At 43.1% G+C, this 13,985-nt stretch overlaps 1 protein-coding gene across 5 annotated transcripts; it reads right to left on the minus strand.

The window, feature by feature from the left end:
• Window positions 1-7,837: 7,837 nt before the first annotated feature.
• Window positions 7,838-9,916, minus strand: LOC147850619 (uncharacterized). Of its 5 annotated transcripts, XM_087336123.1 has the most exons (5): window positions 9,133-9,206; window positions 8,844-9,002; window positions 8,500-8,622; window positions 8,328-8,415; window positions 7,838-8,230 (listed from the first exon to the last, which is right to left on the minus strand). In XM_087336123.1, exons 3-5 carry the CDS (start codon window positions 8,611-8,613, stop codon window positions 8,100-8,102), a joined length of 333 nt encoding a protein of 110 aa, XP_087192249.1. In that variant the 5' UTR covers window positions 8,614-8,622; window positions 8,844-9,002; window positions 9,133-9,206; the 3' UTR covers window positions 7,838-8,099. The 5 variants fall into 5 exon arrangements, with proteins under 5 accessions (XP_087192249.1, XP_087192251.1, XP_087192248.1 ...); XM_087336125.1 differs by lacking the exons at window positions 8,844-9,002; window positions 9,133-9,206 and adding an exon at window positions 9,791-9,916; XM_087336122.1 differs by lacking the exons at window positions 8,844-9,002; window positions 9,133-9,206 and adding an exon at window positions 9,762-9,916.
• Between the last annotated feature and the right edge of the window lie 4,069 nt (window positions 9,917-13,985).

Below are 13,985 nucleotides of genomic sequence, written 5' to 3' on the forward strand. Positions count from 1 at the left end.
TTGTGATGAAAAATCTGGTTTTTCTATGAGCTCAAGCTTAATTTATTATTATTATTATTATTTAAATCTGTTAAAAAAACTTTGAACATGAATTCAATATATTGTATAACGTTATGATGAAAACTCTATTTTTTACATCAATTCAATACAACATATCGTGTTCGTGTTTAAAAATCTTGTTGTTTTTCAAATAAATGAGGTTTTTTAAAGATGTATGTTGCACAACAAGATACCTTATGGTAAATATGTGCTTCATTTATTAGAAGAAAACCATTAATAATTGTGTTGATGGTAATTGAACTTTGCAAATGCCATTTACTTCACAAATTTTGAAGGGGAATTCTTATAAAGAAGGAGATTATAACATTGTAGATACCCTGATAACTATGTGTTATGTTCAAATTGCACATCTAAAGTTTGACAGTTTATGAATATCGTCTACATTTTAGGAGTTGTGGATTTATTCTTGAGTTGTGAATTTATGGATGTTAATGAGCACTAATTTATAGATGATGACATTAAGGATTGCAATATTGCCTTTTATACTTAAAACATTTTCAAGTCTAACAATAGATGTAATCTTAATCTCCTCAAGATGGTGAAACCATTAATCTTAACTTGTGCCTTGAGTTGACCATAATTGTGATTTTCTTTAAGTTAACTACATTTCATATCTGCAAACCATCAAAATTTAAACATTTATCCCTAAACTATTCAATTTTAGAAAAATTATCATTTTGAAATTTGTTAAATCTCAAAAAATTAGCAAAATTTACATGCTATTTAAAACACGTGATACTGGTGTATCAAGTTTTTGGAAATTGTCTAAAATCGCAAGATTATAAAAGGAATCTATAAGTGGAATGCACAATCCTTCCACTTGTGAATGCAAAGGTGTTCTTGGGCCTCTCGTCTTTTCGACCCTATCCCAGGTCTTCCTTCTCCGCATGTTGAGAGGGTGGCTCGCTCCACACCCTCTCTCGTGGTATCGTCGTACCGTGTTCCCGGCCTCTTCGTAGGCCTACTTCTTCCTCCCTTCTGGATCGGTTATCCGGAAGTCCGCTCTCCCAGTTCCCATCCGGGCTCGTTCGATCTCTCTTTGCATTGTCGGGTCCCATTCTACTACTGCCACCGTCAGTATCTTGGTCTTACATCGGATACGATGCCCACCGCCGAAGTCTCTAGCCCGGTGTGAGGTGACCCATAGGACCGGTCTTCGTTCCTCGCTTCCGAATCAGTTATCCAGAAATTCGCTCCGCCCGGTTCTCATCTGGGTCCGCCTGTCACTCTGCATTGTCGAGTCTCGTTCTCCTGCCACCACCATTAGTATCTTGGTCTATCGTTGGATCTGATGCCGACCGCCGAAGTCTCTAGCTCAGTGTGAGGTGACCCATAGGACCGGTCTTCGTTGCTCCCTTCCGATGTACTTCTCTCGAACTCGTTCGACCTCCTTGTTGTGCTCCCAACCTCTCCGTTGGTCCCTTTGTATATGCCCATTCCAGGCCTCGCATCCTCCTCTTCTTCGTTTCGGTTGCCCGCCTTGCTACCGCCACCGTCCGTCACTCTAGGTCTCAAGCCAGTTCTCGGGCCGGCTGCCGGAATCTCTAGAACCAGTGTGGGTAAGGTCCCGGCACCGCCGCTTGCCTCCTCCCCGCTTGATGTTTCGGGCAACCGTGCCCCGAATCCTCCGCCCATTCTCGAAGTAGCTCTTTCCGCTCTGTAGTCACTGGCCTCATCCATGGTCATCCCCTTTCCACGAGACGAGAGGGTCGCTAGCTTCGCACCCTCTCCCACGTCGTTGTCGCACGCTCTTCTGGCCTCCGCATAGGCCCCGTCCTCCGCGTGTAGGGAGGCGTATTCCTTAGCAAGTTGAAAAGGTGACTTGTTCCACACCTTCCCCGTAATGGCACCATCGTACCGAACACAGACCCCTACACGGCCTCATCATTATTCCGCATCGTCGAAAAGGCGGCTTCCTTCTCGACCTCTATTTGCCTCCTCGACCACCCATGCCCGTGCATCTTCGATAACTCCCTCGAAGGACCCCAAACCGTGACCTTCTTGAAGCTCTTTGTCCTCTTCATGCCATATGGCTACCACCACCCGGCAAACACTTTAGCCTCATTGCCTCTCATACATCTCCTCATTGCCTCTCAATCCGAGCATCGTGGGCTTCAAAAGAAAATTTTGGACCCCGTGCCCACTCCAATGGTCGACTTCTTCGACCGCACTCTCAACGGCTTCCAAACCATTTCTTGTCCACACTTCTTCCGTGTATGTTCATCATCGCCTTCGACATTGCCTTCACCACAAAGCCTTCTTCATCCACCTCCATTCTCCCTTGCCGCCTTTCACGTCGGGTTCACCAAAGATGTCGCGGTTTTCCGCGAGTACGTGTAGGATCTTAGGCGGGACCGCGGGGGTCTTGGACTAGGGAGACGGATGGTGGAGTCCTTAAGCTTTGTGGGCTTCGGTCCAGAATCGGCTTCTGGCTCAAACGAATGTAGGGTTTCACAAAAACGGTTCACCGCGAATATGGACCCGACTCAAATATGTTACAAAGAAGATAGATATACACTAACATGAATATATATTACAAGAGCTTTACAACAAGACGGTTACATGCCCCGAATCCAGTGGCTATTACATATCAATAGGCTAATACAACAAGTTAAGAATGGGAACCGGCGAAGGCGAGTCAAGTAGGCCGCCGGGACCACAACGTCCACCGTTGGTCATGCCCCGAAGACGGTGGTGCCACTTCGCCCTCCCTTCTCGAACCGGCCGTCACAAGAAGAAGAACCTAAACGGAATACTAACGTCCACTCGAAAGAATGAACCAAACCCACGAGACAATGAAGAAGAATAAAATGCAACCCTAAAACGAAATAGGATGAAAAGACCAAAGTACAAACCCTAAGGGAATAAGAATAAGATGAAGAGCAAGAAACTACCAAACCCTAGACCTAAGTGGTATACCCATCCTAACTGAAAATGGGCAACCCTTTTACAAGGGGCACTCCCTTCCTTTTATAGAACAAGCAGAGGGATGCGTAACAATGTGGGATAAATCCTATTGTACATGGGATCCTCTATCCCGAATTATCTCCTTTTCAGCACCATAAAGGCACACGTTTATACAAGGTAAGTGCACATGATGCACTTCGCTGATGCCACTAACTTCTCCGGTTTTCTCACTATGGTCGTGAATCTTCACGACAACATCGGGTTTACCAAATTATGATGTTGTAAAGTGACCCGTGTACATGTGCCACTCGAGTGGGACAAAGGGGGTCTTGGACTACGGAAAACGCAAGGACTACAAGAGTGATCTTTGACTCCATTGGAGCGTTCGTCTCCCAGGAAGTTCCCTAACATCTACACCCTCCTAGTCCTTATGACCCCCATGCTCCCGCTCGAGTAGCACACACACGTGATGTCCCATCGTTGTGCGCATGGTGTTACTTGGGTAGGGCAACAACATTCCTAGACTAGGGAGCCTAGAGGGAGAGACAAGGCTAACAATTTGATTTAGCTCTATGATCTTTAGCGCTCGTCGAGTTTTACCACTTAGCGAGTGTTGATCTAGTGGAGCAACATTTGACAAGCTTTCGTCGCCTCCGCTCATCGACATTGAAGTGAATTTCAAGAAAACGTGTAGCGCACTAGCTCAATCAACCAAGATGGGGCTCATTCACCCAATCAAACACCGTTTAACACACGAATTAGTTGACGATCGCAAGGACTTCTCAATAGAAACCCTTTCGATTTAAATCGAGTTTCAAATTACATTATAATAGAAATAGCTCATGTAAACACAATGCAAGCATGGGTAAGCGAAACAACTTTGAGATTCTTATAGCAGAGGAGATATGGTGGTGTGCGTCAAACACGAACGCACGAACCACAAATGACGAGCACTCGTGCCCACAGGTACACGGACACTAACACGAGGAGCAACAAACACACGAATCGATCATGAACACTACGAACAAGCTGATCACACAAAACACGAACCACAAACACTAACTCACGTACACGCGAGCGCACGAGCACACGAACACGACCTCACCACAAACGCAACGAGCAATGAGAGACGATCACCCGAGCACACAAAAGACAATATGACACATGACCGCACGAGCACCTCACGCACAAACAAAGCCACACGTACACATACACGAGCACACGGAATTGAGACAACCCATAAGAGAAAAGTGTGAACTTGCCTACACTAACACGAGGAGCAACAAACACACGAATCGATCATGAACACCACGAACAAGCTGATCACACAAAACCCGAACCACAAACACTAACTCACGTACACGCGAGCGCACGAGCACACGAACACGACCTCACCACAAACGCAACGAGCAATGAGAGACGATCACCCGAGCACACAAAAGACAATATGACACATGACCGCACGAGCACCTCACGCACAAACAAAGCCACACGTACACATACACGAGCACACGGAATTGAGACAACCCATAAGAGAAAAGTGTGAACTTGCCTACACTAACACGAGGAGCAACAAACACACGAATCGATCATGAACACCACGAACAAGCTGATCACACAAAACCCGAACCACAAACACTAACTCACGTACACGCGAGCGCACGAGCACACGAACACGACCTCACCACAAACGCAACGAGCAATGAGAGACGATCACCCGAGCACACAAAAGACAATATGACACATGACCGCACGAGCACCTCACGCACAAACAAAGCCACACGTACACATACACGAGCACACGGAATTGAGACAACCCATAAGAGAAAAGTGTGAACTTGCCTACACTAACACGAGGAGCAACAAACACACGAATCGATCATGAACACCACGAACAAGCTGATCACACAAAACACGAACCACAAACACTAACTCACGTACACGCGAGCGCACGAGCACGCGAACACGACCTCACCACAAACGCAACGAGCAATGAGAGACGATCACCCGAGCACACAAAAGACAATATGACACATGACCGCACGAGCACCTCACGCACAAACAAAGCCACACGTACACATACACGAGCACACGGAATTGAGACAACCCATAAGAGAAAAGTGTGAACTTGCCTAGGCCCCCAGAGGCAAGTTTACACTTGTCCCTTATGGGTTGTCTCAATTCCTACGATTAAAAGTAATCCTCCCTTCTTTACACTGTCAATTAACCCTCATTTTATACTCGTGTGCAGAATACTACTGTAGAACTTACCACAAGATAATTTATGGCCATGCCCGTAATAGTAGATTTGGTTTCCATGGCCATGGGAGTGGGTCAAATGTAGTACTTCGGGCTAGCAAGAGAAGACCTGACAAAGCAAGTAGAAGGAAGAGCCATGAGAAACAAAACGACGGTAATGGTATGTAAGTTCTTGTTTGAAAACATCTTCTGCCTATATGGTAGCATTGGAAAGATAGTGGTAGATAGGGGAGAGTTGAACGCTCATGAATCTATAGAGCTCTTTGAACAAATCAAACTGAAGTTCTCCCTCATGATTGCTTATAACCCAAAAGCACGGACGTAAAGTTAAGGCTAACATCAAAGCTTGCGAAGGATGGGTCAGAGACCAGACTCAATTATTGCCTTCGGCCTTGTGGGGAGACAAAACAGCCCACAATTCGGTGAAAGGGTTCATGCGAGTCAAGCTCATGTACGGACAAAAGTCAATGATGCCCATTGAGGAAACGATCACATCATGGGTAGCGATGTCCTGAGAAAATGAGATAAACCGAGAGGATTTTTTGGCAACAAGGATAAGACAAATCAAGAGAAGGCCAAAAGACTTGGAGTTGCCACTCGAGAGGCTAGAAGTAGCTAACCTCAAGAATAAGACTAGATTACGTTGAATTTTCACAATTGCATCAAGTACTCTACACTCTTGAAGTAACCTAAAAATACTTCATTCTTATAGAAGAGGAGAGATGGTGGTGTCGAGTGAAGAACATTAAGCGTCAAACACGAACGTACAAACCACGAATGACAAGTGCTTGTGCCCACGGGTACACAAACACTAACACGAGGAGCAACAAACAAACAAACCGATCATGAACGCCATGAACAAACCGATCACACGAAACACGAACCACAAACACTAACTCACGTACACGCGAACACGACCTCACCACAAACGCAACGAGCAATGAGAGACGATCACCCGAGCACACAAAAGACAATATGACACATGACCGCACGAGCACCTCACGCACAAACAAAGCCACACGTACACATACACGAACACACGGAATTGAGACAACCCATAAGAGAAAAGTGTGAACTTGCCTAGGCCCCCAGAGGCAAGTTCACACTTGTCCCTTATGGGTTGTCTCAATTCCTACGATTAAAAGTAATCCTCCCTTCTTTACACTGTCAATTAACCCTCATTTTATCCTCATGTGTAGAATACTATTGTAGAACTTACCACAAGATAATTTATGGTCATGCCCGTAATAGTAGATTTGGTTTCCATGGCCATGGGAGTGGGTCAAATGTAGTACTTCGTGCTAGCAAGAGAAGACCTGACAAAGCAAGTAGAAGAAAGAGCCATGAGAAACAAAACGACGGCAATGGTATGTAAGTTCCTTCTTGAAAACATCTTCTGCCTATATGGTAGCATTGGAAAGATAGTGGTAGATAGGGGAGAGTTGAACGCTCATGAATCTATAGAGCTCTTTGAACAAATCAAACTGAAGTTCTCCCTCAGGATTGCTTATAACCCAAAGGCACGAACCTAAAGTTAAGGCTAACATCAAAGCTTGTGAAGGATGAGTTGGAGACCAGACTCCGTCATTGCCTTCTTTATGCTCAAACAAAACCACCCACAATTCAATGATAGGGTTCATGCGAGTCAAGTTCATGTACAGACAAAAGTCAATGACGCCCATTGAGGAGACAATCACATCATGGGTAGCGATGTCCTAGGAAAATGAGATAAACCGAGAAGAGTTTTTGGCAACAAGGATAAGACAACTCAAGAGAAGGCCAAAAGACTTGGAGTTGCCACTCGAGAGGCTAGATGTAGCTAGGCTCAAGCATAAGACTAGATTACGTTGAATGTTCACAATTGCATCAACTATTTACTCTTGAAGTAACCTACAAACACTTCAAAGCAATGAAAATGATAGTCACTAGGCTGTGATGCTTCGAGGACAATAAGCAAATATATCTCTGAAGCCACACTTCACCAACCCACATACTCTACAAAAAGACCAGACGCCGTGAGTTATGACACATTTTGCTGTCCTTCGAACACAACAAATTACCCAATTAAACCTGCTCTATTAAATCAACCATATCTATCTAGGTATAATGACAAAATGAAATGTTAAACACCACATAAGGCCATGAATCAATGGAAAACAATGATCACAGCAACACCAGTGACATATTGCCTCCACATGATACCTTTGTTACCCAAAATAAAATGGCTGCACCATCCAATACTGTACTAACAAATCCGGAAATCAATTGTGAAGTTCATTAAAGATCAACTTCATTATTATCATTATACAATCCTGTATTTAAGTCACACTTTAAATATACCCAAGAACCCAAGCCACAAGAAGATCCCTTCCTTCTTTCCTTTTCTTTTGACCACGACCCAACCCGAAAATGACTCTCACTTCTCATTCCGGTTTAACATTCACTCCGTTTCTCCCTAGACAGACTCGTCCAGTTTATTTTTTGCTTTATCACGCCTGAGTCATGACTTAATCTTCTCTAGTTTCTATGTTGTGCGGATCTCTACCATTTTGCTAAATTATGTCAAATAATACAATCAACTAATAAAACAATGGTGATGTTGAATAAGGAATGTGGAATGATAACAAGGTTTGAACAGAGCCTGGCAAGATCATTGGGATACAATAATGCCTTAATAAGATGACAAGGACCTCATCCTCCATTAACTTTGAGATGAAGTTGATAAAGAAACATCCCCTTGAAATGAAGCTGATAAAGCAACCAACCGTAATCATTGCTTTCAAATTACATCATTATGCAAAGCAACACCCAATTTGAGAGAGACAAATATTATTCACAAGTTAGAAAACATAGCACAAGACAGACTATAGTCCTTAACCGTCCCTCCATTGGAACTGGCAGTTATGGTTGCAACACTTATAGAATATCGACATTGGCTCATCAGCAGATCTGATCTGGATTTGCATGAAGTATGCATGTCGGAATGTACATTTAGGACAAACAGCTGAAGAACAAAAACATTGTATATATCACCTATCGTTGCATGGGAAATTAAGTAGACAAACATAGAATATTCATAATATAGGGATACATGATTTTACCTTCAGTACGATCAACATTTTTCCAAGCTTCCTCTCCACCAAGAACATCATCAACCTCCTTTCTAGATATCTGAAGTTTGCTAGTTATCTGTCCATATCAATAGAAATGCAAAGCAAAAGGATAAGTTACAGAACAAACTCTAGATACATGGTGTAAAATCTACATATGCACCTTTCTTTCAATAGGAAAAACATATGGACAGCTTGGACAGAAAAAACGAAGGCTTCTTCCGAGTGCAGCATGTTCCACCAGCAGCAGATTACCACAAGATGGGCAAAAGTCCATGTTGATTGCCTGCATTACATGTTTTCAAGTTTGTACATCACTAAAGTGGCAGTCAATACTTGCTTGGAATCATATGTACATGTGTAAGAGAGAGGAAATAGAGATAAACAAGTTTAAAAGGCTGTTCCTTGAACCCCATTAACTTAAAGTCAAAGTAGGTATTGTCACATTCATACTGGAAGCATGAGACTGTGGTGGTTAATTTTTAAGGCCCAAAAATTGTCCTTCACTGCTGGACTAGAGAAAGGCCCACATTTTAGAAGCCAAGTTTTGTTTCAGTGGTAAGGTATTCCCTGCACTCCAGATGAAGCATCCATCTCCTTGAATCATGGCACATGTGTTAAATTTGCTCCATTTCTAAATCATTACCCAAATCCTGAACGAAATATCTAATCCGTTGCATGCAACATATGTCACCACACTATATTGAGTTGACAAATGTTTAATATACATAGTGCATCATGCTAAAAGACGACATTGTCACATTCTAAGATAAAAGGAACATACAAATCAACCCACATGGGTATGTGTAACTTGTACATATTCATATCTTCATTACCCTGTTAGAATCTGCAGATGGGATAGAAAACACTCAGGGTTTGCAATCTTTAGGTACACAAAGCATGAGAGTATAAATGCTCGCAAAATTCCAAGACAATTGACAACAATACTAATTGGTGTTGCACAAACATGATTGCAATCACCAGCTGGTATGAGGTTCGCTTGTTTCATTTAATCACGATCCTTCGTACTTATGGCCTATCTAATTTATTCATCATCTGGAAGGGCGACGAATCTAGTTTACTAAACCGTGAACATGTCAGATCATCTTCAGTGCCCTCTGAATCGACCTTAGACATGAGACTGATCCTTTGTTGACACTTTCTAATTGGATCCTAGACCTTCAAATGAACTGTTACAGGTGCAACTGAGTGAATGAGTGACTGACTCAATCTTTTCAGGACGGGAGGAAGGAAAGTTCCACAGTCATCACTGAGCGAAACGTGTTGTGGATGTCACACGTCTCGTGTGAACGAAGGAAGGTAACCAAAGATCCCATTATGAAATGTTGCGCGCGTGTACACACACACACACACACACACACACACAACCGCACTCAAAATTGAGGCGATGGATAACACACAAACCTGCAAATGGATGGGAGTAATATATGCACCTGCTGCTGCTGCTACTGTTGCTACAGAACCAGAAAGACGAAAGCGAGGCCTGCTCAATAAATGAGTATAAGGAAGGGCAACAGCTGCCAGCAGCAGCAACAGAAGAAGAAGAAGAGGAAGAAGAAACAGGCAAGTGTCTAATACTTAATAATGCCACTACACCTAAACTCTATGTATGTATGTATGTATGTATGTATGTATGTATGTATGTATGTATGTAATAATGTATGTATAGAAAGAAGAGGGAAAGAAAAAAGAAGCAGTAGTTCGTTTTGTCTTTCCCTCTTCTTTCTATACATACATACATACATACGACAAAATGATAGCAACATAGATATCGAGAAAACTTTGTCTCCATCCAAAGACCTATCTCCGTACCTCCAATCTTGCTCAAAGTATTAGTAGAGACATGCTACATTCTTCTCTATTCAGCTTCCATTCATTCACATCTTGAAAAGCGGCGTCGAATATGATGTAAGTTGGCCTTCACATTTCCCTTTCACAATAGGCAAAAACAGCAGTTCTCGTTGCCCAGTTGTTTAAACTTGCATGTGACTTCGAATCCTATGACTTCCTTTTAAGAACCATGAGCGACACACAGAAGACTTCAAGGTTGAAGCTATAGAGGTTGCATGATCACTCATCTGCCCTCGCCACCCACTTTAATGCTTGTGATACTCTTAGTGATGCACATTAATGACAAGGCTCGTCAATTCAATGTCACGATGAAAAGTTGAAGCATTCAAATTATAAAGATTGTATTGAAAGGATGGTTGTATTCAAAGTCTTTTGTGATGACTTCTTTTTGCTTTTATGATCAATCCAAGGAGGGCTTCAACTTTGACCTTGTGGTTAGGAGCCATATATGCTCTAACTAACCGAGCAATTGTAGAAATATTAATTAACATATTTTGTTTCTATGATCAATTCAAGGAGGGCTTCAACCTTTGACCCTGTGGTTACTAACCATAGGTCTAAGTAACTGAGCTATTGAAAAAACATTAAGTAACGTTATCACTTTGATACTTTTTCAAACCAAGGAGGTTTTCAACCTTTGACCTTATGGTTAACAACCATATGCTCTAACTAACTGAGCTATTGAAGAAACAATAACCTGCATTGTCCATCATTTACATTGCCTCTTTAATGCTTGTGATACTCTAATGGATTCATCCACCTAAATGAAAAAGGTTTTGTAAAAAGTTACGTGTAGAAACTTGTAGAAAACTTGTGATACTCTCGCTCCTTTGATGGTTAGTCAATTCGGCTCATTCAAATTATTTGAATCAACTAACTCTGATTCTATTCTCAAGTTGGCGCTCCCCCTCACCCATTTCGCTCGTGGCTTCAGCTCGTTCGCTCCACTTATACTCCCTTCCGATCTCTCCCTATCGGTTGGTCTTCTCCTAACCATTCTTCCTTCCGTTCTCCCCCTCAAGTGCAACATGACAAGATGCTCTAGTCCCAGAATCTTGTAGAAAACTTGTGATACTCTCGCTCCTTTGATGGTTAGTCAATTCGGCTCGTTCAAATTATTTGAATCAACTAACTCTGATTCTATTCTCAAGTTGGCGCTCCCCCTCACCCATTTCGCTCGTGGCTTCAGCTCGTTCGCTCCACTTATACTCCCTTCCGATCTCTCCCTATCGGTTGGTCTTCTCCTAACCATTCTTCCTTCCGTTCTCCCCCTCAAGTGCAACATGACAAGATGCTCTAGTCCCAGAATCTTGTAGAAAACTTGTGATACTCTCGCTCCTTTGATGGTTAGTCAATTCGGCTCGTTCAAATTATTTGAATCAACTAACTCTGATTCTATTCTCAAGTTGGCGCTCCCCCTCACCCATTTCGCTCGTGGCTTCAGCTCGTTCGCTCCACTTATACTCCCTTCCGATCTCTCCCTATCGGTTGGTCTTCTCCTAACCATTCTTCCTTCCGTTCTCCCCCTCAAGTGCAACATGACAAGATGCTCTAGTCCCAGAATCTCCAAAAAGTGTCATCATTTGTTTAGTTCGACAGCCTTGGTGAAAATGTCGGCTATTTGCCGATCGGTCCAAACATACCTCAGTTCGACCTCACCAGTGAGGACTCGCTCATGCACGAAGTGCTAATGCACTTCTATGTGCTTGGTGCGACCATGGAAGACAAGGTTCTTCGCCAATTGGATACTACTGATGTTATCACAGTATATTGGTATCAAATTGTAAACTTCTACTTGCAGATCCCGCAATAGCTGTTTGAGCCATATGACCTCGCATGTTGCGATGAGGGCTCCTTTATTCTCGACCTTTGTGCTAGACAGTGCTACTATTGGCTACTTCTTACTACTCCACGCGATCGTCGCGCTCTTAAGGGAGAACGTGTAGTCTGATGTCAATCGGTGATCCGTGATGTTTTCGGCTAAATGAGCATATTTATAGTCAACTAACTGTTCGACTATGCCATGGCCGATACAGCAACCCACAAATGCTTTGTGCCGCTGACATATCACAATATCCGATGCATACACTGAAGGTGCTCAACTGTCGGCCTCTGCATGATGTCGTTGATTATGCTGACTGGATAACTGAGGTCTGCCTTGGTGATTGTCAAACATATTAGGCTTCTGAGAATTTGTCAGAATCATTTCTCATTGCAAACCGCCCTTGAGTTGTAAATATTAGCTTACAGAAGCTAACAAACATAACCAGCTCTGCCGGATAGCAATAGAAAACAAACGAAGTTTTAATGCAAAACTTGGATCACACACAAAGAGTACACGAGAGAGACAGAGAGAGCAGAATAGTAAAAACTCTATTTCAAAAATATTCTGAGAGACTGTACTTGAAACATTCTACAAACACTTTTTATACATGTCCATAAAGGACTGGTCGAAGTACTGACAAGTACTTCAATGCTTGTACTCAGCTACTGACACTAACTCATAGGAACATAATTACCTAGTAGTCTAGGAGCGTAGACCTCTAACGGCCCACCGGTTCGCACGTGGGTCCGGCTCTCCTTTCTGGCTCTCTTCTTCGAACATCGATCTGACCCTTGGTTCCGGATACCGATCGGGCTCTAGCTTATTTAGCCGACCTAGATCAGGTTGAGTTTTGTCTGCTCAACACTTCCCCTCAAGCCCAATGTGAGGTCGAATCTCAGTGTCAGTCTTTGCCGATCCTTGCAGTTGGCTTTTCCTGAAGTCTTCTCATCTTGCTCGTGCACCTCGACCTTCTCGGTCAGCTTGTCTTCTTATAAGGCCCATCTCACCTCCTTCATTGTTGTGACTTCGGCGCTTCTCGACCCGTCGGTTCCTCCATGTCGGTGTTGACTTCTGCTACCTTCTTGTTCACTTGGCTTTGAGTTGATTCAGCTCCTCTTAATCGAACACCTCTTTCAAATTGGTTGCCTCCGATTTGTTCCAACTCTTGTCCAAAGTGGTTGATTCCAATTCTTCTTCCATCTTCAGGCCCTTCACAACATCGGACCATGTCCGAGTCTTGGCCTTCTTCTTTCGGTCGGTTGTGTCCTTCTTGACTCTACCGTTGTCGTCGCTTGTTCCGACTTGTTCGGATTTGGCTACATTTTCTCCTTGTCTCCCCTTGTTTCAGTTGTTTCCTCCTCTCTAGTTGATTATCCGGTGCCTTTACCTATTTTCCTGATTTCCGTTTCGGTTTCCTCCTTTTCGTTTCTCCCCCTCTAGTGCGGCACATCGATATGTTGAAGACCAAGCATCTCCGATCCGTCGGTAACCTGTCGATAACCTGCCGATCCATTCGAACATACCAAAGTTGGACTTCACCGCTAAGGACCCCCTCGCGCACGAAGTGGTAGTGCCCCTCAGTGTGCTTGATGAGAGCATGAAACACAGGATTCTTAGCAAGCTATATACTGCCAATGTTGTCGCAGTAAATCAGGATTGGAGTCGGTACTTCGATCTGGAGGCCTTGCAATAGCTGTCGAAGCCATATGGCCTCACAGGTGGCAATGGTGGTGCCCCGATACTGCCTCAATGCTCTCATGAAGACATACATTTTGGCCTTACAAGGATTTGAACCCACAACGTCTTGGTCTATATGTTAGATTTTTAACCATTATAATAACATATTTGATGTATAGTTATAATAAATATATTATTAGTTATTACAAGATATTTAGAGTATTCTAAAATATTCCATGATCATATTAAATATCATAAATATTTAAAATATTTTG

The sequence above is a fragment of the Azolla caroliniana genome, unplaced genomic scaffold (assembly GCF_043228905.1).
Source record: "Azolla caroliniana isolate FFs.n. ecotype wild unplaced genomic scaffold, voAzoCaro1.0.p SCAF_21, whole genome shotgun sequence".
In the NCBI taxonomy this organism is placed as follows: domain Eukaryota; kingdom Viridiplantae; phylum Streptophyta; class Polypodiopsida; order Salviniales; family Salviniaceae; genus Azolla; species Azolla caroliniana.